General features: G+C 44.5%; 2 protein-coding genes across 2 annotated transcripts in view; both read right to left on the bottom strand.

Moving 5' to 3' along the window:
- The window catches only part of eps8a (EGFR pathway substrate 8a, signaling adaptor), a 51,932-nt gene extending 35,505 nt beyond the window's left edge, over positions 1 to 16,427 (bottom strand). The window contains exon 1 of the mRNA XM_080756965.1: positions 16,253 to 16,427. The gene's annotated coding sequence lies outside the window, so the exon portion shown is untranslated. The remainder of the gene's footprint in view (positions 1 to 16,252) is intronic.
- A 9,047-nt stretch (positions 16,428 to 25,474) lies between these two features.
- hmga2 (high mobility group AT-hook 2) overlaps positions 25,475 to 27,500 on the bottom strand; it is a gene marked incomplete at its 3' end in the record, with an annotated part of 12,588 nt that continues 10,562 nt past the window's right edge. The window contains exons 5-6 of the mRNA XM_080756963.1: positions 27,225 to 27,257; positions 25,475 to 25,516 (exon numbers count right to left, since the gene is read on the bottom strand). Of these exons, the coding sequence (XP_080613089.1) occupies positions 25,475 to 25,516; positions 27,225 to 27,257 (75 nt within the window). The remainder of the gene's footprint in view (positions 25,517 to 27,224; positions 27,258 to 27,500) is intronic.

Here is a 27,500-nt window from a genome sequence, read left to right as displayed (position 1 = left end):
TGTGCCGGCACCACAAGAACCCTGTGCCTCTCATAAGACTGCAGTGGCAAAAGTCCAAACTGCACTCACTGTGTAAGAAATATACACCATCACACTTTCAGATGCCGTTTGAATGATTATAGGACTTGTATTGTGATCTCTCGCCCTTGACATTTCTAATCCATTGGTTTCGGCTGTGTGTGTGAACAATATTAGCAATTCAAAGCAGTTGTCCTCAAAACCACATCTCCAGTCGCTGTCATATAAGAACGGGAGGTGTGCTCATGATCACGGCAGCAGAGCCTGTTTGTGCACGGCTGCACGCGCACCTGTATAATTTATGCTTCGTCCCGCGATGGTGTCGCGCACGCAGACGCTCTACGCTCATAACAGTCACGTCTGCGAGGCAATGTGAGCTTGTATATCAGCTGTTCTCTGTGCGCAATATACTGTTGCGCTTTGAAGTATAAATGTCTCCTAGGGTGCATCTCACTAGTCAACACACAATGAAGTATAAATGTCTCCTAGGGTGCATCTCACTAGTCAACACACAATGAAGTATAAATGTCTCCTAGGGTGCATCTCACTAGCCAACACACAATGAAGTATAAATGTCTCCTAGGGTGCATCTCTCTAGTCAACACACAATGAAGTATAAATGTCTCCTAGCTAGGCCTCACTAGTCAACACACAATGAAGTATAAATGTCTCCTAGGGTGCATCTCACTAGTCAACACACAATGAAGTATAAATGTCTCCTAGGGTGCATCTCACTAGTCAACACACAATGAAGTATAAATGTCTCCTAGAGTGCATCTCACTAGTCAACACACAATGAAGTATAAATGTCTCCTAGCTAGGCCTCACTAGCCAACACACAATGAAGTATAAATGTCTCCTAGGGTGCATCTCACTAGTCAACACACAATGAAGTATAAATGTCTCCTAGGGTGCATCTCACTAGTCAACACACAATGAAGTATAAATGTCTCCCAGGGTGCATCTCTCTAGTCAACACACAATGAAGTATAAATGTCTCCTAGGGTGCATCTCTCTAGTCAACACACAATGAAGTATAAATGTCTCCTAGCTAGGCCTCACTAGCCAACACACAATGAAGTATAAATGTCTCCTAGCTAGGCCTCACTAGTCAACACACAATGAAGTATAAATGTCTCCTAGCTAGGCCTCACTAGTCAACACACAATGAAGTATAAATGTCTCCTAGGGTGCATCTCTCTAGTCAACACACAATGAAGTATAAATGTCTCCTAGGGTGCATCTCTCTAGTCAACACACAATGAAGTATAAATGTCTCCTAGGGTGCATCTCACTAGTCAACACACAATGAAGTATAAATGTCTCCTAGGGTGCATGTTACAAAACCATATGTCTAGGGGTAAAGGTAATGTAATATATGAGAGAAACGGAAACCAAGGCCTTAATACAAGGATTTATTCAATAGTATAATGAATAAATTATAAGAATCAACAATAGTTTACAAAATAAATGGCTCTTTAACTCGCATGAACATAATAAACGGAATCCAAAAACAAAACTAAAGTTATTCCTTTCCGAAGGGAATAACTTGTCTAACAAAAGTTCAGCTTCACAAAATAAAGGAACAAAACAGTTGGCGACATGTAGTAGTAGTACGACGGATGGGGGAAAGACCTTGGAAGTGTTTCCCCAGCGCTGGGCTGGGCATGAATGGGCTATGTAGTGAGAGAGCCGCGGCCGCTAGCTCGCTCACGTGACCGTCAGCCAATCAGGGAGGTTGATCAGACCTCCATGGTCATGGCCAACAGGGTTACCCCAGCCACACAGCTGATGACAATCAGTCTGTCTGAAAACCCATTAGTATCCTCTGCATGGGAGGAGAGTTAGTCTAATACAGGTTCATAACAACTGCTGCACAGATATAGATATATATATATATATTAGAAGACATCTAGGCCTAAGATAATCCACATACATATATATATACTATAACAATATACCACCATATAAATATATATATACTATTAGCAATAAACATATATATATTTATAATCCAAAATAACACTCATAAATCATAACACTCATAATTAATCATAACCACACACGACCATAGTCGTGACACCCCCCTTCCCGAAAAGAAGTTATATCCCCAAATAACTTCTTCTCAAAGAAGAGAGCACCTTAAACCCGGGAAAGGGCATCCGCAAGGACATTGTCCGTCCCCTTCTTGTGGCGAATTTCCACTTCAAAGTCCTGTAGCATCAAGGACCATCTCATCAGTCTCTGATTTGAATTTTGCATTTGCCTTAGGAACACAAGGGGATTATGGTCAGTATAGACAACAATAGGCAACGGGCTTGAGCCAACATATACCTCGAAAAATTGTAATGCAAGTAACAGGGCGAGAGCTTCCTTCTCAACGGTACTATAGTTACCCTGCGCTGAATTAAATTTCTTTGAATAGTAACAGATGGGATGATCGATATCCTGAAGATCCTCCTGGAGCAGGACAGCACCGGCGCCACAGGCGCTGGCATCCACCTCCAGCTTGAACGGTTTGGTGAAGTCGGGCGCAGCCAGGACTGGAGTGCTGCAGAGGAGAGCCTTGCAGGATTCGAACGCTAACTGACAGGCAGGCGACCAGATAAATACTCTTTTGACGCTAGTCAGCGTAGTCAGCGGCGCAGTGACGGCAGCAAAATTTTTGCAAAACCCCCGGTAGTAACCTGCCATGCCCAAAAACCGGCGGAGCTCACGCCTAGTCCTCGGCACAGGATATTCTAGAATAGCCTGGATTTTTGCATTAATAGCACGTACCTGGCCCTGACCAACCTGCTTCCCAAGATACGTTACGGTCGCACAACCAAATTCACATTTTGACAAATTTAATGTCAGGTTAGCCTCTCCTAACCGCTGAAAAATCTGTCTCAAAGTGTGTATATGCTCAAGCCAAGTATCATTATATGCCACAACATCGTCCAAATAAGTCTCTGTATTGTCCACGCCTCTTAGTACATTATTCATTAATCTTTGAAATGTCGCTGGTGCATTTCTTAAGCCAAATGGCATCACTGTATATTGGTATAAACCGTCTGGTGTCACGAATGCACTGATCTCTGATGCACGGGGTGTCAAAGCCACTTGCCAATAACCCTTTAGCAAATCCAATTTAGTTACAAATTTAGCAGACCCCACCCGATCCACGCAATCCAACATCCTCGGGAGCGGATAACTGTCAGCCTGCGTTATATTGTTAACCTTACGAAAATCTGTACAAAACCGCTGGCTCCCGTCAGCCTTAGGCACCAGCAAGCAGGGGCTAGACCACGCACTGCTGCTATGAACAGCCAGCCCGTTCTCTAACAAGTAGTCAACCTCTTTTCGTAGTAAAGCACGCTTGGTTGGATTAACCCGATAGGCATGTTGCTTAATAGGAGGGCAATCCTTCTGTACAATTACGTCATGAGAAAGGGCTGATGTGCATGATGGGTTATCTGAAAACAGATTCACATTATTTTCCATCAAATCAATAATGTCTGCTTGCGCCTGGGGACCCAAATGTTTTAAATACCCCGGTAAATCATTCAATATTTCAGAGTTCTGTAGACGTGACCCAGACGAACCTTTTACACGCAGCCCATCACTCTCAGGGGAATAAAGTGACGGCGCTGCTGCAGAAAGTGAGGCGACAACTGCGGGAATAACAGGAGTATCTGACTCGGTGCGAGCCAGATACGGCTTGAGCATATTCACATGACAAACCCTTGTCTTTTTGCGACGATCGGGCGTCAAAATCACATAATCCGTTTCACTTATTTTTTTGTCAATCACATAAGGACCACTGAATTTGGCCTGGAAGGCTGAGCTTTGCAGTGGGAGCAGCACCAACACCCTCTGACCCACAGCAAACACTCTATGCACAGCCTTCCTGTCAAACCATGCCTTCATTTTACCTTGAGCTTTACTCAGAAAGCTGCTAGCCATCTGTCTGGCCTTGTGCAATCGCTCGCGAAACCCCGCAACAAAATCCAATACATTAGTCACCGGCGAGTTTGCGTTGGCTAATAAGCCCTCTCGAAACGCACGCAACGGCCCGCGCACCGTATGGCCAAACACCAGCTCCGCTGGGCTAAACCCCAGCGACTCCTGTACGCTCTCTCTTACTGCCAGCATAAGATAAGGCAAGCCCTCGTCCCAGGCTTTACCAGTTTCGTGACAGTATTTCTTCATCATCGCTTTCAACGTCTGGTGAAACCGCTCAAGCGCGCCCTGGGACTCAGGATGATAAGCGCTAGAGTGTCTGTGTTCTATGCCAAGGGTGGAAGCAACTTGAGCAAATAATTTTGACATGAAATTTGAGCCCTGGTCACTTTGAAGATACCGGCAAAAACCAAAAGTAGAGAAAAAGCTAGAAAGCGCTTTAATAACTGGTCTCACTTTTAGTGTGCGTAATGGGAACGCTTCTGGGTAGCGCGTTGCACTACACATTACAGTAAGAAGGTATTTGTGACCAGATTTTGTGGTCGGTAATGGACCGACACAGTCAATCATGATGTGCTCAAATGGTTCACCCACAGCAGGGATCGGTTTCAACGGCGCGGGCGGAATAGTCTGGTTTGGCTTCCCCGTCATCTGACACACATGACAAGTGCGGCAGAAGTCAGTAACAGACGCATTCAAACCCGGCCAGAAAAAATAGCGTAGGATGCGGTCATAAGTTTTACGAATGCCCAGGTGGCCAGAAATGTTGTCGTGAGCCAGACTGAGAATCTGGGAACGGAAACCCTGAGGTACCACAACCTGACGCACCACATTCCATTTCAAGTCACCGATAGCCGCTGGAAACCATTTACGCACAAGGAGGCCATCCTCTACACTATATGCACTCGGCCCAGCAGCCTCACCCACTTTGGTAACTGCCTCCCAGCACACAGAGAGAGAGCGATCGTGCTTCTGCGCATGCGCAAATGTTTCCCTATCGATATCAAACCCAAAATCACTTTTAGTAGCCAGCAAGCTTTTCCTAGCCCGCTTACGCGGTGTCTGTGGGGCATCACCCACTGGTCGCTCGGCACACAAGAAAGTGTCACACAACGTAGCCTCGTCATCAAACTTTTTCAATTGTGCGCGAGTCACAGCACAACCCGGAAACACAGTGGGTGGGGCTCCCAGCGCAGGCATAGCTACGTTAGCCACAGGTTTTTCAACCACTTCTAGCGACGCAAACACTTTGTCCCCAGCTATGTCGTTGCCAAGAATCATCCCCACACCTTCAATGGGTAAACTATCACGTAGCCCGATCTGCACAAGACCAGAAACAAGTGGAGAGCGTAGGTGGATCATATGCAATGGAGCGCGAGAGGATATCATTTCCACGCCCAAAACCAATGCATCGGAACCACAAAAGGTATTCTCCGCAAATGGCAGTACACTCTGTAAAATAAGGGACTGTGAGGCGCCTGTATCACGCAAAATGGTGATAGGAACGCGCTCATTTTCCTTATCAGACAGCGAGACTGAGCCATGCAAAATAAAGGGATCAAAACACTCCTCTACCTCCGCCCGGACAGCCATAGCTGTCTCGGAAGCAGACCGAGGAATAGTATGCACAAACCCCACACCCTTTGGTTTTTTTGAATACACATTTCCATTTCCATTCTCTTTCTGCTGCTTATGTTGTACTTTAGGGCAGCGAGAAACCAAATGGCCCACTTCATGACAGTAAAAACAAGCACGATTGTCAGGCGCTGCACTTGCGCCCCTCGGTGGACTTTTCGGTTGTGACAATTTGTGCTGTTTTTTCTGCATGTTGAACAGACCCTCCCCGCTACGCACCGGAGAAACACCCGAACGGTGCGTCAGATCATATTCATCGGCCCTCACAGAGGCTTTAGCAATTGAGTTAATCTTTTGTTCCTCAAGATAGACAACAATACGATCTGGGATACATGATTTGAAATCTTCCATCACTATCAGCTCAGTAAGCTGCTCAAAAGTGTGTACGTTGCTCGCGTTGCACCATTTCCTAAACAATGTGGCTTTTTCACGGCCAAATTCCACAAACGTTTGAGTAGAGGATTTTTGAGCGGCCCTATATTTTTGCCTATAATGTTCAGGCACCATTTCGAAACCGCTAAGGATAGCCGCCTTTACGACATCATAACATAGGCTCTCATCCACCGTGAGTGCGCTACAGATATCCTGTGCTCTACCTGTCAACTTACATTGGAGTAGCAAACTCCAGAATTCCCTGGGCCACTTAACAGCACCAGCAATTCGTTCAAAAGCACAAAAGTAGTTATCCAACTCACCCTCCTTGAACGCAGGTACCAATGCGATTTGTTTGCTTATGTCGAACGCTGCCACTCCTCTGGAACCTGGGGGTGACCCGTGTCGCTGCTGGGAGGCGGGCGCCCCTGCGGACGCCTCGTCGGGGTAGGTCTGGCCTCGCAGGCGTGCCATGTCGAGCTCATGTCTCTGATGCTGTAGTTTGCACTCCTCGCTCTTCAGCGTTGTTAGTGCTATTTCCAGCTCAAGCTCCCGGAGGCGCAGAACCCCCCCTATGTCCTGAGGACTCCCCCCAGTGCCCCGTGGGTAATCATGTGGGGCCTGAGCAGACGGGTCCCCCGCGGGATCCTCGCCCTGCTCTAACACACCCGTAGTGTCAGACTGATTGGCCCCACTAGAACTCGGTTCTGCGACAATGAGTGATACGTCTCCCCCCTCACTCCCATCTGACAGCATCGTAATGACTCCCTGTGAAAACAACTGCCGTGAGACAGCTGCGAAAATCGCCTCTTTCTTTTTGGTACCGTGCGGTAAAGGAACGTTAAATTGTTTGGCAATACTGTACAATTCCCAATATGAGCACTGTTGTAGCTCCTCAAGCGACAGGACATCCGTACTAGCACCCTGGTCATCAGAGGCCATACCAAATACAGGCCATATACAAAATCCGCTACTCAAACTGGTACGAGCAACATACTCACCATTAATACTCCCCAATCCGTCTACCACCAAAAGCAATACTAGCAAAACAAAAAACATAACCAACTGAACAACTGAATCCTTAATTTGTTTTTTGAAACGGACGGGCTCCCAAATATGTTACAAAACCATATGTCTAGGGGTAAAGGTAATGTAATATATGAGAGAAACGGAAACCAAGGCCTTAATACAAGGATTTATTCAATAGTATAATGAATAAATTATAAGAATCAACAATAGTTTACAAAATAAATGGCTCTTTAACTCGCATGAACATAATAAACGGAATCCAAAAACAAAACTAAAGTTATTCCTTTCCGAAGGGAATAACTTGTCTAACAAAAGTTCAGCTTCACAAAATAAAGGAACAAAACAGTTGGCGACATGTAGTAGTAGTACGACGGATGGGGGAAAGACCTTGGAAGTGTTTCCCCAGCGCTGGGCTGGGCATGAATGGGCTATGTAGTGAGAGAGCCGCGGCCGCTAGCTCGCTCACGTGACCGTCAGCCAATCAGGGAGGTTGATCAGACCTCCATGGTCATGGCCAACAGGGTTACCCCAGCCACACAGCTGATGACAATCAGTCTGTCTGAAAACCCATTAGTATCCTCTGCATGGGAGGAGAGTTAGTCTAATACAGGTTCATAACAACTGCTGCACAGATATAGATATATATATATATATTAGAAGACATCTAGGCCTAAGATAATCCACATACATATATATATACTATAACAATATACCACCATATAAATATATATATACTATTAGCAATAAACATATATATATTTATAATCCAAAATAACACTCATAAATCATAACACTCATAATTAATCATAACCACACACGACCATAGTCGTGACAGTGCATCTCAGCCACCCCGAAACAACAGGTTTGGAGATCTGTTGGAAATTGATTACATTAAACAGTCACCCGTGCGACCAGTCCCAATGTTTGTAAACAAATAATTGGTCTATAGAGCGTCGCAGTCCCGCCCCCTTTTTGAATCAATGAATGAATGGTTGATTGTACAGTTACATGGTAAACTTCATCATGTGCATTTATGTTATTACAAAGAGGCACCGAAAAGGTCTAGGCTGAAGCCAAAGATTATTTTGCCTACAGCTTTTTTTAAGAAAAGAAACATACAAGGAAATAAAGCATTTCTTAGAACTTACAGAAGGAGAACAGTAAGGTACAATGATCAGCCCATTTAAACTCAAGAGTATGGAACTTTAATCTTGATGTTTTATATCTATTGAATACCCTACTTTTAAATATAGCGTTTCAAATGTGATAAGTGATGTGCATATAGCTTTAGTCAGGCTATTTTGCGTGCGTACACAGAAGGACCAAAGGCCAGTGGTGGTGGTTGCATAACGTGCTGATAAAACAAGGTCGGTTAAACGAGACACGGAGTCAAAGCTCTGAACATCTGAGACGTAACATTTAGGAGTCCATTTCCTTCAGGACGGGACGGGAAGCACGTATAGGTTAGACTTTAGCTGTTGGAAAAATAGCAGATCTACAAGCTGGTGTTTACCGGCGTGCAACAGTTACCCTTAACCCATTTAGACTTGAGGACTAATTCTAATGTCTTCTAAATTCTGACAGTTTTCTGATAAACCTCATGTTTCTGTGTCTGCCGTTCTCAAACATTTTCATGTCAAGGACCCCCAGAATTATTATATGTAATTGGCCGCCGACCCCCCATCTGAAAATATGTTCAAAGATTTGCGCCACAGTTTCAAGATAAATTTAAAAAAAAGAATAGCAGACCTACAAGCTCATTCATTGATCTGTTATTTTCCAACAGCTAAAGTATAATATAAATCTATAAACACCAAAAGGGTTTCCCACCCAGGCCAGAATGGGTTAAAATCACACTCCGTGTGACTGTGACGTGAGGGGCACTCTTCTAATCATCACATCATCATATCATCAATCATATACACGGCATTCCGTGCTCAGCCAATCAGGTCATTTCCATTGTCATTCCGGGCCAATCACAATTCAATTTCCTGGCCCTCGACTTTTCATCCGCCTAATTATATGTACTTTGCTCAGTCAATCAAAAGTAAAACATTGGCTACGGGGGGGTGATCAGCCAATCAAATAGTCAGTACGGGTTGCTCAGCCAATCAAATAATCGCTCACACAAACACAAATCACACAAAGCTGTCCATAGAGAAACAAACAGGTCAACACAGTCTCCGTACCTGAGGAGTCACATCTCAGATCTTCACCAGCGGCCGCTCCGCGACATGAATCTAATTAGCTCCGATTCTGTTCCCTGCTTAACTCCTACTGTGTTGTTCACATCTCTGTCTCTCTCTGTGTCTCTCTCTCCCACTCGCCCCCTACCTCCCTCTCTCATTCTCTCTCTCTCATTCTCTCTCTCTCTCTCTCATTATCTCTCTCTAGATAAGTAAAGAGGATTTGCAAGAAGATTTACTGCACACACACACACACACACACACACACACACACACACACACACACACAGACCCTAATCCCCACTGTGTGGTAGAGGGAGAGACAACGTGTCACAGAGCAACACAAACACCATTTATTTTCTACTCCCTCTGTGTCTCACAGGGCAGTTAAAGGAACCCGTCCACCAGTGACATCATCACAGGGCAGTTCAGGAACCCGTCCACCAGTGACATCATCGTCGTCAATTCTATAATATAAGCGATCATTCTGGCGATGATAAAATACAACTTTTTGTTTTAAATCTTGTTTTTTTTTTAGCCCCTGAGGCTAGCCCCTCCAGCTAGCCCCTCCTACATCCAGCTAGCCCCATCTACATCCAGCTAGCCCCTCCTACATACAGCTTTTGGTTACCGTCCAAACTTTGTCTTAAACAAACATTAAATTCCATTGACTCTGAATGGAACGTTTTATATCAAAGCCACTGGAAATAGAAGCAGAATCTGAATCCGATAAGAAGAAGAGCGAAACCAGGCAAAGGAAAACTGTGTGTGTGTGTGTGTGTGTGTGTGTGTGTGTGTGTGTCTCTACATCACTTTAAAAGTTGATTGGATTTAGATTGGATGATGATGTACGATGATAGGAGCACCCCACACTTCACACAGGTGTGATTTTTTACCACTGGTCTACAAAGTCTCTGTGTGCGTGTGTGTGTGTGTGTGTGTGCGTGCGTCTGTGCGTCTATGCGTGCTTGAGTACAGTATGTGTGCATGTGTATGTGTACGTGCGTGCGTGCGTGTGTGCGTGCTGCAGAGAAGCACATGTTGACCTTCCGTTCTCATGTAGGTTAGCAGCAGAAATATCACTAGCTGAGCCGCAGCACTCTTGATGGCCTAGTTCCATCTTTACTTCTACCTCCATCTCTCCTTCCTCCTTCCTCCACTGTCCCATTTCACCCCCTTATGGAACCACACACATCTTTAGAAAATAGCAGATCCACAGAGAATGTTTTGTAAGAATAGAATAATAATAATCAAAATCTACAGTTTTTACAGTGCAATATCTGTATCCCAGATGTAGTGCAGACAGTAGAAGTAAAAGTATTGCAAATTGGAGATACTCAACTAAAGTACAAATACTCTGTTCTCACAATAAGTTGTATTTAAGGTACAGTACTCGAGAGTAAATGTACTATAGTTACTTCCCACCCGTGGGACCATCTCAGCAGCCGTGGGAAAAGAAAAACTGCTCGGCTGACCCCAGACGACCGCTCCGCTAGGCCAGGCAGAGCCAGATCTGTCCCCCTTAGCGTGGGACAGATGTCCCCCTGTCCGTGTGTGGGACAGTCCCTCATTTAAAAGACTGTTCAGGCATCAGTGTTCAAATTGAGACCCTGTCTGTCCCACATTGTGACTGACAGGCATTAGTGTTCAAATTGAGACCCTGTCCCACATTGTGACTGACAGGCATCAGTGTTCAAATTGAGACCCTGTCTGTCCCACATTGTGACTGACAGGCATCAGTGTTCAAACTGAGACCCTGTCTGTCCCACATTGTGACTGACAGGCATTAGTGTTCACATTGAGACCCTGTCCCACATTGTGACTGACAGGAATCAGTGTTCACTGTTCAAACTGAGACCCTGTCCCACATTGTGACTGACAGGCATCAGTGTTCAAACTGAGACCCTGTCTGTCCCACATTGTGACTGACAGGCATTAGTGTTCAAATTGAGACCCTGTCCCACATTGTGACTGACAGGCATTAGTGTTCAAATTGAGACCCTGTCTGTCCCACATTGTGACTGACAGGCATTAGTGTTCAAATTGAGACCCTGTCTGTCCCACATTGTGACTGACAGGCATCAGTGTTCAAATTGAGACCCTGTCTGTCCCACATTGTGACTGACAGGCATCAGGGTTCAAATTGGAAGAACAAAAAACACTTGTTGGGCTAAAATTGCCATCGCCGTCATCACAAATGTGATGAGGTCATCACATTTGGCTATGGCCGAATTTAGTCATCTAAACGGCACTGCATGGTGTCTGCGTTTCTGAAGTGAAGTCTCCGGGACAATAGATTAAAAAGTATCTAAATTAAGATTAAACATCCACAGCTTGTGACCGATTATTGCAAAGACTAACAGGTCAAAATGGTTAACTTTCTTCCAGCGGTGAAGGAACTGGTCCCTTTAATAAAAAAAGTATCTGTCCCTATTTTTGCCTCCACCCTAAAACGATGAGATTCCATTCCAGGCTACACACAGAGGTCAGGGGTCAAAAGGTCATGTAACGGCTGGCCAGCCGGATGGAGGGGAAAGGAACTGCATGGTCGGAATAACGTGTTCCTCCCACGCACTACGTCCAACCAGGGAAACTCCCCCCTGGCAGGTGTAAAGGAGCGACTTGTACACATGAAGGCATGAAGGAAGCACGAGTTCAAGTCCGTTGCTCTCCCCAGGTTGGCGGAGGGTGTGTAGAGCCCAGGATCACATTAGATAATTGACACAGGGGTGAAAAATGGGTTAGAAAATCGTGGGATAAAAATTAATAAGAAAAAGAAAAGGTCATGTCATTCCTCCACTTCCTGTTTGTCAGTCAGTCCCACCAGACTGGACACCATCTGGCCAGTGTTGATTTAGTCGACTAAAATCATAAGAACACCAAGGAAACCGAGATAGAAACTCAGCCATGATGACTAAAACTATGGCTAATACACTGTCAATGTTGTCAACACAAGCACAAAAACATACGTCCACGCATGTGTCTTAACCGGGACACTTCACCCTTTTTGCAAAAGAATATATGTTAATGACGTTTAGGAGCTTTAGAACACTTTCCTGGGGGTCTTTATGTGTGTAATATGTGGTTTTAGATATTTTAGATTGTAGCAGTGAGCCTGTTGTCTCTGATGTCATGGACACTGGGCTCACTTCCTTCCTGGACTACATGTTGTCTCAGTAAGACAGCTCTCCCCCCTATCCACAAGGAGGAGCAGTGCACCAAAGAATTATGGGAATTGCAAGTCCAGGAAGGTAGTGAGACCAGTGTCCATGACATCAGAGACAACAGGCTCACTGCTACAATCTAAAATATCTAAAACCACACATTACACACATAAAGACCCCCAGGAAAGTGATCTAAAGCTTCTAAACATCATTAACATATATTTTTTTGCAAAAAGGGTGAAGTGTCCCTTTAACGGTCCACGCGTGTCAGGAGCCCGTCTACCAGCTCACGACAGCGCACGTTGTGAGATTGTCGATCGGCTATATGGTTACTATAACCCATTCTGACCTGAGATCAGATTCATACGAGGTTTCCACGGGACACACACTGGTCTGATTAACCCATTCTGACCCGAGATCAGATTCTAAAAATGTCAGTCGTTCTTCGAATTTTTCAAAAATAGCAGACCTACAAGCTCGTATCGCGCCACTCGGTGGCGCGATATGAGCTTGTAGATCTGCTATTTTTCAATAGCTAAAGCATAACATGATGCCAACACCAAAATGGGTGCCCGGTCAGAATGGGATAAAGAGAGCGTCTGGGATTCACAGTTTGATTGACAGTAGAGTCAAGCGTATTAGATAGACTAAGCCGTTTGACCTTTTGACCTCCAGCAGTACCATGTGACCAAGGACTTCAAGTTCACACAGCTCCTGAGACGCAACACCACACCAGCGGCGGAAAAAATAAAGGGTGGGGCATTCTCTGGAGTGTACAGGGTTTGATGAGGGCCCAGATAGGGCCCAGGTATGGGCCCAGATAGGGCCCAGGTATGGGCCCAGATAGGGCCCAGACAGGGCCCAGGTATGGGCCCAGACAGGGCCCAGACAGGGCCCAGGTATGGGCCCAGATAGGGCCCAGGTATGGGCCCAGATAGGGCCGGGCCTTCATTTTCTGGCCTTTTGAGAACTCCGGCTGCCGGGCCGCGGCTGCACTAATAACTTTGGGGCAGTATCGCACCTTGGGGTTGCCAATACTTTAGAAGCCTTTAAGGGAGCTGACAGGCCCTGTTGTCAGTCAATCAAGTCACCTTAATTGAAGTGACGGATTTTTTGTGCGATTTTTTTTCATGAATATATGTTTTTATATTTGAATTATACTATTTTAGGGGCATGTCATGTGGTCAGCCTCTACCTTTTGGGCACCCCTGGTGTAGAGTTGAAATGGACAGGTGAGTCAACAGGGAGACATCATGGAAGAGGACGGAAGGAAGGAATCAACACACTGTAGCCTGCAGTACAGTACATGTGCCACCGTGGTGGGGTTACTGTTAACCCTTCGTGGTGTAATGCGACTCCACTGATCTTGTCAAGGTTCAGGTTACAATCCCACATGACAGACAGACAGACAGACAGCAAACATTGATTAGAAGTGATGGTGGATTAAACACGTGCTTTTTTTTTTTGCCAAATATTACCATTATGAAAGCCATGATGCTGCTGTGCATCTTTGACTTAAACACTGTACACACTTTGGGATATACGTTGTACGTTAAACGTGGGGGAAGTGGAAGCTGCAGCATTAGGTGAGTAATTCATTAATTGTTAAAGTATCACGCTGACGCTGTCAGTCTGTGAATAAGAGTCTGCCTGTGCCTTTTTTTCTCCTCTGGTGAAAAGCTGGAATTTCCGCGATGGCAGGCTCTCAGTCAAATCTGGTCACATAATGATGACCACGGATATGCTCTAAAAGTGTTAAAAAACGTGATTTTCATTTCACGAGGAGGTCTTTAAGCGAGAATGACTGAAAACAACAATCCTGACCCCAAGTAGTCGAGAAGAGCTGGAACATCCAAAAATACCCTGACCTCATGTCAGGGCTGGTGGCCAGGGAGGGGCGCGCACACACGCACACGCACACGCACGCACATGCACACACACACACACACAAACACACACACACACACACACACACAGCTGTGTTGTTTCCTACATGCTCCCTTAGGGCCGATTGTTATCTAGAGATGAACTGAGGGAAAAGAGGCGGACAACAGTCCCTGCTTTAAAATAAATAATAATAATAATAATAATCACACGTCAAGTGGTTCACACACTACAGGTTGTGTAACTACAGTAACTGTGAAATGTTCGCTCTGAAAGAATATTTATTCAAAGATTTGTGCCACATTGTCGCAATTTTTCAGAAATAGCAGACCTACAAGCTCGTAGCGCGGCACTCATTCATTTTCAAAGGGAGTCCGAGTCACGTGGTTTTGCTCCATGGGGGAGGAGGGGGGATGGCAGAGGACCCCCCCCCCCTCTCCCCCAGAGACAGCGAGAGAGCACCTTGTCTTTCATATGTGAGCGAGGCCTCAGACTCATGGAGAGTAGTGCTGCTCAATTAATAGAAAACAGATCAGATATCTAGATTCAGACACCTATTGCCTATAGCCGTAATTTGTTTATAATGGGTTGAATCTAGAGTTGCAATACCCTCCATTGACTCCCCATTCATCACCAAGACCCTCCATTGACTCCACATCACTCATACAATTTGCGTTTGCGATCTGCTTGTATTAAACAACATTAAACTCACCAACATTTCAGCTCTATAGGTCAAGCTTGAATTATCCTCTTTCAATCTGCCGAGCTTTTGTTTCATATAAAAATGTACAAATGAAACCAAATGGACCCCAACAGGTTCCATTTGTACACAGAGTTTAGAGATGGAAATGTAATTAAATGGGGGTCTCTTATGGAGGGGGGTCCCTGTGGCTCTGGTCCATAGCCTTCTACTGCTTCTACGATTCTGCCCGACATGCAGTGTATAAGGCTATGGACCAGAGCTAGGGTCCCTGGCATATATTAAGATCACAGGATCTACTGAATGTGTCAAACTGACATATTGAGCCTATATGACACACAGTGTGGCTACCCTAGGCCTCCTTCACATTCAGTAGATCCTGTGATCTTTTGTGGCAAGATGTAATTAAGATGTAAAAAGATACATATTTAGCCCCATGCTTGAATGCCCCGGCCTGCCCCCCTGTCAAAAAGAGCTAAAATCCCTGAAACGAAAGAAAGCAGCAAATGAAAATAATAATAACAGTCACTCATCTTTAAAGTTTCTCTAATAACAACCTAAAACATGAACCTTGGTTGAAAATAACTAAAGTTGTCCTTGGTTTAATACAAGCAGATCGCAAAAGCACATTGGATGAATGGGGAGTCAATGGAGGGTATTGGTGATGAATGGGGAGTCAATGGAGGGTTTTGGTGGATGAATGGGGAGTCAATGGAGGGTATTGGTGATGAATGGGGATTCAATGGTATTGCAACTCTAGATTCATGCCATTATAAACACATCTAGGAGGTACAAATTGCGACTAAAGGAAAGCAGGTAAACAATGACCACAGCAGCAGAAACAACACCTCTAAACAAAAGCCTATGAATTAGAGAACATTGGGGATTTCAGTTAGATTATTGATACAAGTAATACATAATGTAGGCTACAGCATTTGGGTTAGTAATTCGGCCACAGACAGGCAGAAGATAGCGGAAGATATTCTGCAGGTATGTCGCTAAATTATCTCCTTTCACAACAAACTAATGATTAGATGATCACAATTAGTTAATAATTAAAACAGCAACAACAACAATCCATTATATTAGGCTATCACTTAGTTGCATCATTCACAGCTGTGCGTGTGGAACTGTTGTCACCAACACGATGTGAAATGTTTAGACATCCGGATGAACAGTAAAAACCTCTAGATGTTCCACAGGGATCTAACAGAGAGATGTGTGTTTTATATACATTACCGTAATTAAACGCCACCCCCGGTAATTAATAGGGGGGGGGGGGCTTTTTATTGATTATTATTATTATTTTTGAGAAGTCTTACCTGGCTGGCTGTAGGAGAGTCGGCTTCATTTAAACACACACGCGCGCGCACACAAACAGTGACACACACACACCGTCTCTTGTTGTGTATTTCCTCGGCTCGGTAGAAACGAAGCACTAAATTAAGTTAAATTAACCCAAATATAATAATACTTTTAAATATAAAGTTGCAGAGCGCTGACAGACGCGCACGCAAGCACACACACACACAAACAAACTGACACACACATACACGCATGCACACACTGACACTGGTCTTTACTAGTGAGATGGAAACAGACAGTGTATCTCTGCCTTCCTAGCGCCCCGCCCCTTTCCAGCCCCCCCCCCCCCCCTCCCCCCCACACACACACATGTACTCGCACACACACACACACGCACACACACACACACACACACACACACACACACACACACACGCTGACTGCAGCAACATGACCCCCTCTGCTGGACGAGGCTGTGTATTGCAACTGCACTGTGCATTCACCAAGGCCCTTATTTATTTTATTTATTTTATTTATTTTATTTATTTTATTTATTTTATTTATTTTATTTATTTTATTTATTTTATTTATTTTATTTATTTTATTTATTTTATTTATTTTATTTATTTTATTTATTGATAATCAATCAAATTGTTTATTTGGTATTGTTTCTAAAGTGTAGTTTATTTGGTCTTGTTTCTAAAGTGTAGTTGTTTATTTGGTCCTGTTTCTAAAGTGTAGTTGTTTATTTATTTGGTCTTGTTTCTAAAGTGTAGTTGTTTATTTGGTCCTGTTTCTAAAGTGTAGTTGTTTATTTATTTGGTCTTGTTTCTAAAGTGTAGTTGTTTATTTATTTGGTCTTGTTTCTAAAGTGTAGTTGTTTATTTGGTCTTGTTTCTAAAGTGTAGTTGTTTATTTATTTGGTCTTGTTTCTAAAGTGTAGTTGTTTATTTGATCATAATTTCATCTTGACGTGTGATAACATTGTCACCCACTCTAACCAAGAAGCCATTGGCCTTGCTGAGATTACTATTAGATCCAAAGAGAATGGATTCAGTTTTTCCCAGGTGTGAAGATATTTGTAACATAAGTCCTTCTAACACTATAGAGTCAGATGAGCAATATCAGGTCTCATGGAAACAAGCCCATATTTAGGAAGGGACCAGATCTACAAGCTCACAAACACTCACGGTGCAATGGGACGCGTTGGGACATCAAACATGGAGCTTGTTTCTTTCTAATGTGTAGTCGATCATTTTGGGTTCAGCTTATTTAAAACCAGAGATCCTCAAACACTTTCATGTCTATTCTGCCACTCATGTTTATAGAAGACAAGTGTAGTTCCCCACATCATCCAATAGATGTCAGCATAACACCATAGTATGGAGCTGAATGCTGACAACGTCCTCAACAAAACTGTTATTTCAGTTCAAACTGGTTTATTGTTTTGTTTTTATTCTAATAGATTCATCCAGGGACCCCCTGGACCACCTCTAGGGGTCCCTGGACCCCCTGGACCACCCATAGGGGTCCCTGGATGAATCTATTAGAGTAAAAACAAAAAAAGAAACCAGTTTGAACTGAAATAACAGTTTTGGTGTTTTTGAACCCCCTGGACTACCCCTAGGGGTCTTCAGCGGGGGTCCGGGGACCCCCAGGGCAACCCTAACGCTAACGGATCAGGACTTTTCTGCCCTCACTTTTTCTGCTCAATATGTAGCCTGTACTTTGCTATAAGCCAATCAAATCATGTCAATTCTGTGATCGGCCAATCCAATCATGTCAATTCTGTGATCAGCCAATCCAATCATGTCAATTATGTGATCAGCCAATCCAATCATGTCAATTCTGTGATCAGCCAATCAAATCATGTCAATTCTGAGATCAGCCAATCAAATAAATGTCAATTCTGTGATCAGCCAATCCAATCATGTCAATTCTGTGATCAGCCAATCAAATCATCGCTATGATTCACACAAACACACAAATCTGAGCATTGATTGGACGTCCCTAAAAAAAAAACACTTGACTCTGAAGATAACCTGCAGCAGAAACGTAAGAAAAATGTTAATTATTGTACAAATGTGTAACCAAATAGACCCTGGGCTCTTCAGAAGGGGGCGGGGCACAAACACACACACACACACACACACACACACACACACACACACACACACACTGTGCGTGCTGAAATGTGAATGTCAGGGCCCTCTTTCTGTTCATTTTTTCATTTTTTTTGGCGCTAACCGTCAGACATAGTCTGTGCTTCATTAAGGCTGAGGTCATTTACAAAGCCAAGATGGGAGGGGGGAGGGCATGTGCACGCACACACACACGCACACACGCACACACGCATGAACGCACACACACTTCCAGCACCGAAAGTGAAGCCAAAATTAGTCACATGGAGGGAGGGGTCGGGGGGGATTGTTCCTCGATGACTGGTCTCTCATTGGCCAGACTTTTTCTGTAAAGTTACCACAAAATATTTGTAGTTGTAGGGTAGTGAGTCAGACACGGTTACATTTCATCCAAACCACAAAGCGAACAGCTCTCCTTGCCAGAGTTAACTGAGTCACAAAGCGAACTGCAGCTCTCCTTGCCAGAGTTAACTGAGTCACAAAGCGAACAGCTCTCCTTGCCAGAGTTAACTGAGTCACTTCCACTGGTGGCGGTTTAGCTTCCAAAGACAGAGCTCTGGTCCGACTCCATAGTGCTAGAAGGACTTATGTTACAAACTATCTTCACACCTGGGAAAACTGAATCCATTCTCTTTGGATCCAATAGTATAATCTCAGCAAGGCAAATGGCTTCTTGGTTAGAGTGGGTGACAATGTTATCACACGTAAAGATGAAATTACCTACCTTCCAGGATGGAACCAACGTAATCAAAAAAGTCAACCAAAGAACAAGATTATTTTACAGATCGATCTCCTCACTGGTCAACAAAAACACCTTAACAGGAGCCCTCGTACAAGGTTTCTTTGACTATGTTACTTCTCTGGTCCATAGTGTTAACACTATGTTACTGTTAGCTCTGGTCCATCAATCCAAGGCCTATACCATAGGCCTCGGCCACATTTGAAAATAGCAGATCTACAAGCTTGTAGATGTGTGTGAAGAAATATATATTATTTTGGATCCTTGACATTAAATACATTTGGAACCACTGGTTTATTCAATACAACCAAATAAACAACTACACTTTATAAACAAGACCAAATAAACAACTCCACTTTAGTAACAAGACCAAATAATCAACTACACTTTATAAACAAGACCAAATAAACAACTACACTTTAGAAACAAGACCAAATAATCAACTACACTTTAGAAACAGGACCAAATAAACAACTACACTTTAGAACCAAGCCCAAATAAACAACTACACTTTAGAAACAAGACCAAATAAACAACCACACTTTAGAAACAGGACCAAATAAACAACTACACTTTAGAAACAGGACCAAATAAACAACTACACTTTAGAAACAAGACCAAATAATCAACTACACTTTAGAAACAGGACCAAATAAACAACTACACTTTAGAACCAAGCCCAAATAAACAACTACACTTTAGAAACAAGACCAAATAAACAACCACACTTTAGAAACAGGACCAAATAAACAACTACACTTTAGAACCAAGCCCAAATAAACAACTACACTTTAGAAACAAGACCAAATAATCAACTACACTTTAGAAACAGGACCAAATAAACAACTACACTTTAGAACCAAGCCCAAATAAACAACTACACTTTAGAAACAAGACCAAATAAACAACCACACTTTAGAAACAGGACCAAATAAACAACTACACTTTAGAACCAAGCCCAAATAAACAACTACACTTTAGAAACAAGACCAAATAATCAACTACACTTTAGAAACAGGACCAAATAAACAACTACACTTTAGAACCAAGCCCAAATAAACAACTACACTTTAGAAACAAGACCAAATAAACAACTACACTTTAGAAACAAGACCAAATAAACAACTACACTTTAGAAACAAGACCAAATAAACAACCACACTTTAGAAACAAGACCAAATAAACAACTACACTTTAGAAACAAGACCAAATACACAGTATAGCAAGTATAGCTCAATGGTGCATACGTGCGTGTGCGTGCATGTGCGTGCGTGTGTGTAAGGGGAGGGGGGGTTCATATGTAGGTTAAATATTTACCCAAGAACCTTTTAAAGGAAACGTGGGCGGTGGTAGGTATCCTATTTATACAACGGAGGGAGTTGTGTGTGTGTGCGTGTGTGTGTGTGTGTGTGTGTGTGTGTGTGTGCGCACACGCAGTGGTCTGAAGCGGACAGCTTTCTTTTATCACCGGTGGGGGGGGGGGGGGGGGGGGTGGGGCTGACACAGGTCATTGTTACTGTCAATATTACTGCTTGTTGGTGAGAAACCGTCTGTCTGTCTGTCTGTCTGTCTGTCTGTCTGTCTGCCTGCCTGTCTGTCTGTCTGTCTGTCTGTCTGTCTGCCTGCCTGTCTGCCTGCCTGGTATTCCTAAACCTAACCTTATTCCTCAGTAAAACTATGTCTAAACCAAACCTTATTCCTAACCTTAACCTCAGTAAAACTATGTCTAAACCTAACCTTATTCCTCAGTAAAACTATGTCTAAACCTAACCTTATTCCTATAACCTTAACCTCAGTAAAACTATGTCTAAACCTAACCTTATTCCTCAGTAAAACTATGTCTAAACCTAACCTTATTCCTATAACCTTAACCTCAGTAAAACTATGTCTAAACCTAACCTTATTCCTAACCTTAACCTCAGTAAAACACAGTGTCAGTCCATTTGAGCAGATTCCATTCAAATTGGCTACTATGACTGCCTATGAATTCCACAGGAATAGTTCACATTGGGAACCAACCGGTGGAAAGCACTGAACCGGTTCCCACTGGGAACCAACCGGTGGAAAGAACTGAACCGGTTCCCACTGGGAACCAACCGGTGGAAAGAACTGAACCGGTTCCCACTGGGACCAACCGGTGGAAAATAACTGAACCGGTTCCCACTGGGACCAACCGGTGGAAAATAACTGAACCGGTTCCCACTGGGAACCAACCGGTGGAAAATAACTGAACCGGTTCCCACTGGGAACCAACCGGTGGAAAATAACTGAACCGGTTCCCACTGGGACCAACTGGTGGAAAATAACTGAACCGGTTCCCACTGGGAACCAACCGGTGGAAAATAACTGAACCGGTTCCCACTGGGAACCAACCGGTGGAAAATAACTGAACCGGTTCCCACTGGGAACCAACCGGTGGAAAAGAACTGAACCGGTTCCCATTAGGAACCAACCGGTGGAAAAGAACTGAACCGGTTCCCATTAGGAACCAACCGGTGGAAAAGAACTGAACCGGTTCCCATTGTGAACCAACTGGTATGCACATATAACGCAAACAGCACATGTTATCTGAGCCATGTATGATAATGTACGAACAACACGCATTAGCCATGGTTCACATGACGCTCGTACTTCACTGTCATGTTTCAGGGCTAGTATCAAATATTAAGGACTGACTATCGTAAAACGATACAGACTAGAGAGACACCTCGGCAACAATATCGCAGAGACAGTTTGTGTCATTTTGGACCACAAGTAGCCCTTCACTTAAGTCCCTCCCAAACCCATCCTTGTCCAATAGGCACGTTTAGCAGCGAAGAAAGCTTGACCTGCATAGCAACCGTTGCTAAACGTATTATTTGGATTGGCATTGCTTTTTGCAGTTTTTGGGGTGGGATTTAGTGAAGGGCTAATTCTCGAGACTACGCCAAACAAAGTCGGACAGTGTTTTAATGAAGCTACTCCAATTTCCACAGGACTACCGAAATTTGAATCCTGTTTGAGAAAATAACATGACGTTATACATACACACATTAAATTAAACATCAAATCATTAAAACTCCAACATTGACATTGAAGGGAACACTTCTTACGTCATAATGTAAACGAGAAAATCAGCTAACCAATCACATCAGTCAGTGGGAGCGCTTGGCCAATTAGGGACCACCTTATTATGAACCTTATGTAGCAATGTGTCAAATGTCCGCTAACACTGACAAAAAAAACAAAACTCAGCTGATTTTGTATCTTCAATATATCCTGAATAACAGAAAAGAAGTTGCCTGTAATTGTCTGAGGAGGCAAAGCAATCCTTGGGCTAAAAATGTCACATTCTACTTAAAGCAAAAGGAAATCTAGAAAATATTTGCCTTATATAGGATGTCTATGGTAGCCATTCTGTACAGGCCGGGTTTGAGGTCAAATTACATTATTACTGGACTAAAGTGTTTCACAAGCAAAATGATCCTTCATATAAAAATATCACAAATACAAATAAAAAAATTAAACCAGTACAAAACATTTATTCAAGTTAACCGTTGGAAACAGAAATCAAAGTTTGTCGAGACAAAATGCAGTGAAGACACACTGTGTTACAAACATGTTGAGATGCTTCTGAAGTGAACAAAACAAAACAGTACTTTGACCCATTAGCTGCTTCTGACTCGTATAAAAACTACACCTGTATCAGGGTGCATCTGCCTGGTATAAAAACTACACCTGCCTGGTATAAAACACTACACCTGAACTATACCTTCCTGGTATAAAAAAACTACACCTGTATGCACGGTGCATCTGCCTGCTATAAAAACTACACCTGAACTACACCTTCCTGGTATAAAAAAACTACACCTGAACTACACCTTCCTGGTATAAAAACTACACCTGTGTGCAGTGTGCACCTGCCTAGTAGGAATACAAAGAAATAAAAACCAAAAAAAATCGTGTTTTTCAGGAGGATGAACCCTCGAGGTGTAAAATCAACGTGGGTTTTCCAGGAGGATGAACCCTCGTGGTGTAAAATGAACCATGGGTTTTAGGGGAGGATGAACCCTCGTGGTGTAAAATGAACCGTGGGTTTTAGGGGAGGATGAACCCTCGAGGTGTAAAATCAACCGTGGGTTTTCCGGGAGGATGAACCCTCGTGGTGTAAAATGAACCATGGGTTTTAGGGGAGGATGAACCCTCGTGGTGTAAAATCAACCGTGGGTTTTCCAGGAGGATGAACCCTCGTGGTGTAAAATCAACCGTGGGTTTTAGGGGAGGATGAACCCTCAAGGTGTAAAATCAACCGTGGGTTTTAGGGGAGGATGAACCCTCGAGGTGTAAAATCAACCGTGGGTTTTTCCGGGTGCATCTGCCAGGTATCAACACACGCAGCCACCACGCTACAACAGCGACCGATCTTGTGACGACGTGCGTGCCGACTATGCGTTGTCCTGTTTAGAGGTCTGTGTGTGTGTGTGTGGTAGTAGCAGCGTGCACGTGTTGTGGTTTACAAACTCAGAGGTAGTTTTGAAATGATGAGGAGATATATTTGCATATCGGCACGCTACGGTCAGGATCCTTAAGACCACCTTTAAAATAACATCTTATATCGGGGGGGTGGGGTGGGGGTCTTATGGGGGGGTGGGGGTCTAACCCTAAGCGGGGGTCCATTGTTCCACAGAGGGTTTTATGGGCAGAGGAGGAGGGGCTTTGGGAGGTCACGCCCAGATACCCTCGCAAGGCCCGAAAAGAGCTTGAACCGATCAACCGTTATTGCTGCGCTCAAACGGCAACCATCCGCGGCATTAGCACAGAAATAGCCTAGCTGAAACAATGCGTAATTAGCACGTTAAGCTAGCTGCGTCAATGCGTTATTAGCATGTTAACTCTTTTAGTGCCACCTAGTGTTAGCCTAGCAGAGATGCTTAACAAGTATGTGGAAGAATTAAAAAAAAATTAATAAACCTTTCTGTGTACATGCTGCCCCCTAGGTGTTTCCCTGGGGCATTAAAGCACCACAGCGCTGCCCCCTAGGTGGTTCCCTGGGGTATTACAGCACCACAGCGCTGCCCCCTAGGTGGTTCTCTGGGCTATTGCAGTGCAAGGCGAGGTATCGTAACGGTTTTGATCTGCGCTCGACTCGGTCGAAGGTTTGTGTGAGGTCGCTTCGTAAAAGGCTGACTGAGGTGTGTGTGTGTGTGTGTTATGCTTACAGCAGTATATATATATAAAGGGGGGGGGGGAAGGGCCCATTAAAGGAGTAGTTCACATTTTTTGGGGTGAACCTTATACATTGTAGTCCTGACACCAAATTCTACAAATGTCTTCTAAAATCATTAAAAGTTTTCTGAAAAACCTCATGTTTCTATATCAGTGGTTCTCACAGGGTTAAAACCTCATGTTCTATATCAGTGGTTCTCACAGGGTTAAGCCCTATGTTTCTATATCAGTGGTTCTCACAGGGTTAAAAACTCATGTTTCTATCAGCGGTTCTCAAACCATTTCATGTCAAGGACCCCCAAATGTTTTCTGTAATTCGCCACCGACCCACATCTGAAAATATGTTGTGACCCCCCCCCCCCCCCCGAAGCAAAGGTTTGAGTTTGAAACGTTCGCTCTGAAAGAATATACATTTTGAGGCACATTTTCAAGATTTTTCAAAAATAGCAGATCTACAAGCTCGTACGAGATTGTAGATCTGCTATTATTCTATAGCTAAAGTATAACATAATGCTAAAAACACCAACAGGGGTTCCCGTCCTGAATGGGTTAACCCCAAATATACAGAGACCCCCCCCCCGCCAAAAATTAAAAAGAAAATGAAAGAAAAAGGACAATGACGACACAAAACAAAATGCAATCAGGAAATGAAATAAAAAACAAAAACGTTGAGAGGTCAATAGAAGTGGTTGAAACAAGTCTTGGAACTTTTGGAGCTGGTTCTGTTCTGAGGTAACGAGTCCATAGACTCTATGGACTCAGAGGTAGCTCTGGTCCAGGGTCTAGGACCTAGAGTCCATAGACTCTATGGACTCTGAGGTAGCTCTGGTCCAGGGTCTAGGACCTAGAGTCCATAGACTCTATGGACTCTGAGGTAGCTCTGGTCCAGAGTCTAGGACCTAGCTTTGATGGGCGAAGGAGGAGCTGGTTCTGAGTTATGGACCAGAACTGTACTGTACTGTACTGTACTGTACTGTACTGTACTGTACTGTACTGTACTGTACTGTACTGTACTGTACGAGAGGATTTTACGGATCTGCTTCTGTTCTGAGGTAGTACAGTACAGTACGGTACGGTACTGTGTGGTACAGCACAGTACAGGTTTTATGCAGATCTGAGGTAGAGGCTGTGCTGCTCCTCTCCTCTGGGGGGCGCTAGTCCTCCTCGGGAGAATCCTCCATGTCTTCTTCCTCTTCCTGTGGAGCACAGGAAACGATGGGTTGAATGCAAGGGGCCAGCTAGGCACTCCAATGTTGAAGCGCTGGTCCCTAGTGGTAAGAGGAAGGACTGCAGGCGGAGCCGTGGATTCTTGACGAGGAAACCCTGTGCAACCGAGCGCCCAATGTAAAGCCCAGGTGCACTCTGGGTGCACTTCCGCATTTGGACACCAAAATTTGGTGTCCAAATGCGGAAGTGAAATGCTGAATCAGCGAAAAGACGGTACTTCCGGCAGCCTTCCGGGTGCTTCAAAACGCCACTGAGCAACTTCCACTGACATGAATAGCGGAGGGGGCGGAGCTTCGCGCTAGTTTAGTCTCTATCCTTTTAATACTCTATGGTTGAATGTGAAGTCGGAGGGGCGAATGGTTCTCGAGTTACGTAGATTACAGACGCACGACGTCCGTACACACACGTTTATGTTGTACGCAGTTTTTCAATGTGATGAGTCCCAGGATGCAGGGACGGTCTTTTAGAAATGAGCCCCAGGGACATTGAGACATGAGTCCCACTTCAACCACGTTAGCAGCATTTAACACCCATTTCATTTAATATGGTTACAGTACAGTAGCGTTGTTTTATTGCGTCCCTTAAAGGGCCACTTCACACCTTTTTGCAACCAGATCTTATTTTAATGATGTTTGGGAGACAATAAACACTTTCCTGGGGTTTTATCGCAGTCCCGCCCGCTTTCATGACGACACCAGGCCCAGTCCCGCCCGCTTTCATGACGACACCAGGCCCAGTCCCGCCCGCTTTCATGACGACGCCAGGCCCAGTCCCGCCCCCTTTCATGACGACGCCAGGCCCAGTCCCGCCCCCTTTCATGACGACGCCAGGCCCAGTCCCGCCTGCTTTCATGACGACACCAGGCCCAGTCCCGCCCCCTTTCATGACGACACCAGGCCCAGTCCCGCCTGCTTTCATGACGACGCCAGGCCCAGTCCCGCCTGCTTTCATGACGACGCCAGGCCCAGTCCCGCCCCCTTTCATGACAACGCCAGGCCCAGTCCCGCCCCCTTTCATGACGACACCAGGCCCAGTCCCGCCTGCTTTCATGACGACGCCAGGCCCAGTCCCGCCCCCTTTCATGACGACGCCAGGCCCAGTCCCGCCTGCTTTCATGACGACGCCAGGCCCAGTCCCGCCCCCTTTCATGACAACGCCAGGCCCAGTCCCGCCCCCTTTCATGACGACGCCAGGCCCAGTCCCGCCCCCTTTCATGACGACGCCAGGCCCAGTCCCGCCCCCTTTCATGACGACACCAGGCCCAGTCCCGCCCCCTTTCATGACGACGCCAGGCCCAGTCCCGCCCCCTTTCATGACGACGCCAGGCCCAGTCCCGCCCCCTTTCATGACGACGCCAGGCCCAGGAAATAATTCCCAATGCATTTTTCCCATTTCAAAAAGTGTTTATTTAAAGACCTTTTAAGCGTCGTACGAAGCCAACTCGAGTCGTAACAAATCATGACAACGAACACAATATTTTGGACCAAACAAATAATTACAAAGAAGAAAAGCAACAAAAAAAGTGTTTTCTTCTGTGGGTCTGGAACTCCCCCCCCCTCCCACACACACACACACACACACACGGAGTTGCACCATTCACTTCACACAGGTGTGATTTTTTTTTTAATGATTAAATTAGTAGTTCAATTAAATTTATATTGATTTCAAGTCACTCACCTGAGCAGGCTCTTTGTGGACGACTTGCTGAGGCTGGAGAAACACAAGAGATTATTATTAATATTATTATTAAATTCTAAAAATGTCTTCTACATCCTGACAGTTGATATGTTTCTATGTCAGTCGTTCTTCGATTCATAAAAGCAAAAAGGTTCCCGCCCATAATGGGTTAATTATTTTATTATTATTATTATTACTACTACTATTACAGCACAGGTCGTCGGGATCGGGATTCGAACCCGCAACACTGCAGCCCAGGGTGCCCGGACCGCTAGG

The sequence above is a fragment of the Protomyctophum bolini genome (assembly GCF_963924005.1).
Source record: "Protomyctophum bolini genome assembly, chromosome: 23".
Lineage (NCBI taxonomy): Eukaryota > Metazoa > Chordata > Actinopteri > Myctophiformes > Myctophidae > Protomyctophum > Protomyctophum bolini.
The sequence above is the reverse complement of the archived record's forward strand: the minus strand, read 5'-3'. Positions and strand labels throughout refer to the sequence as shown.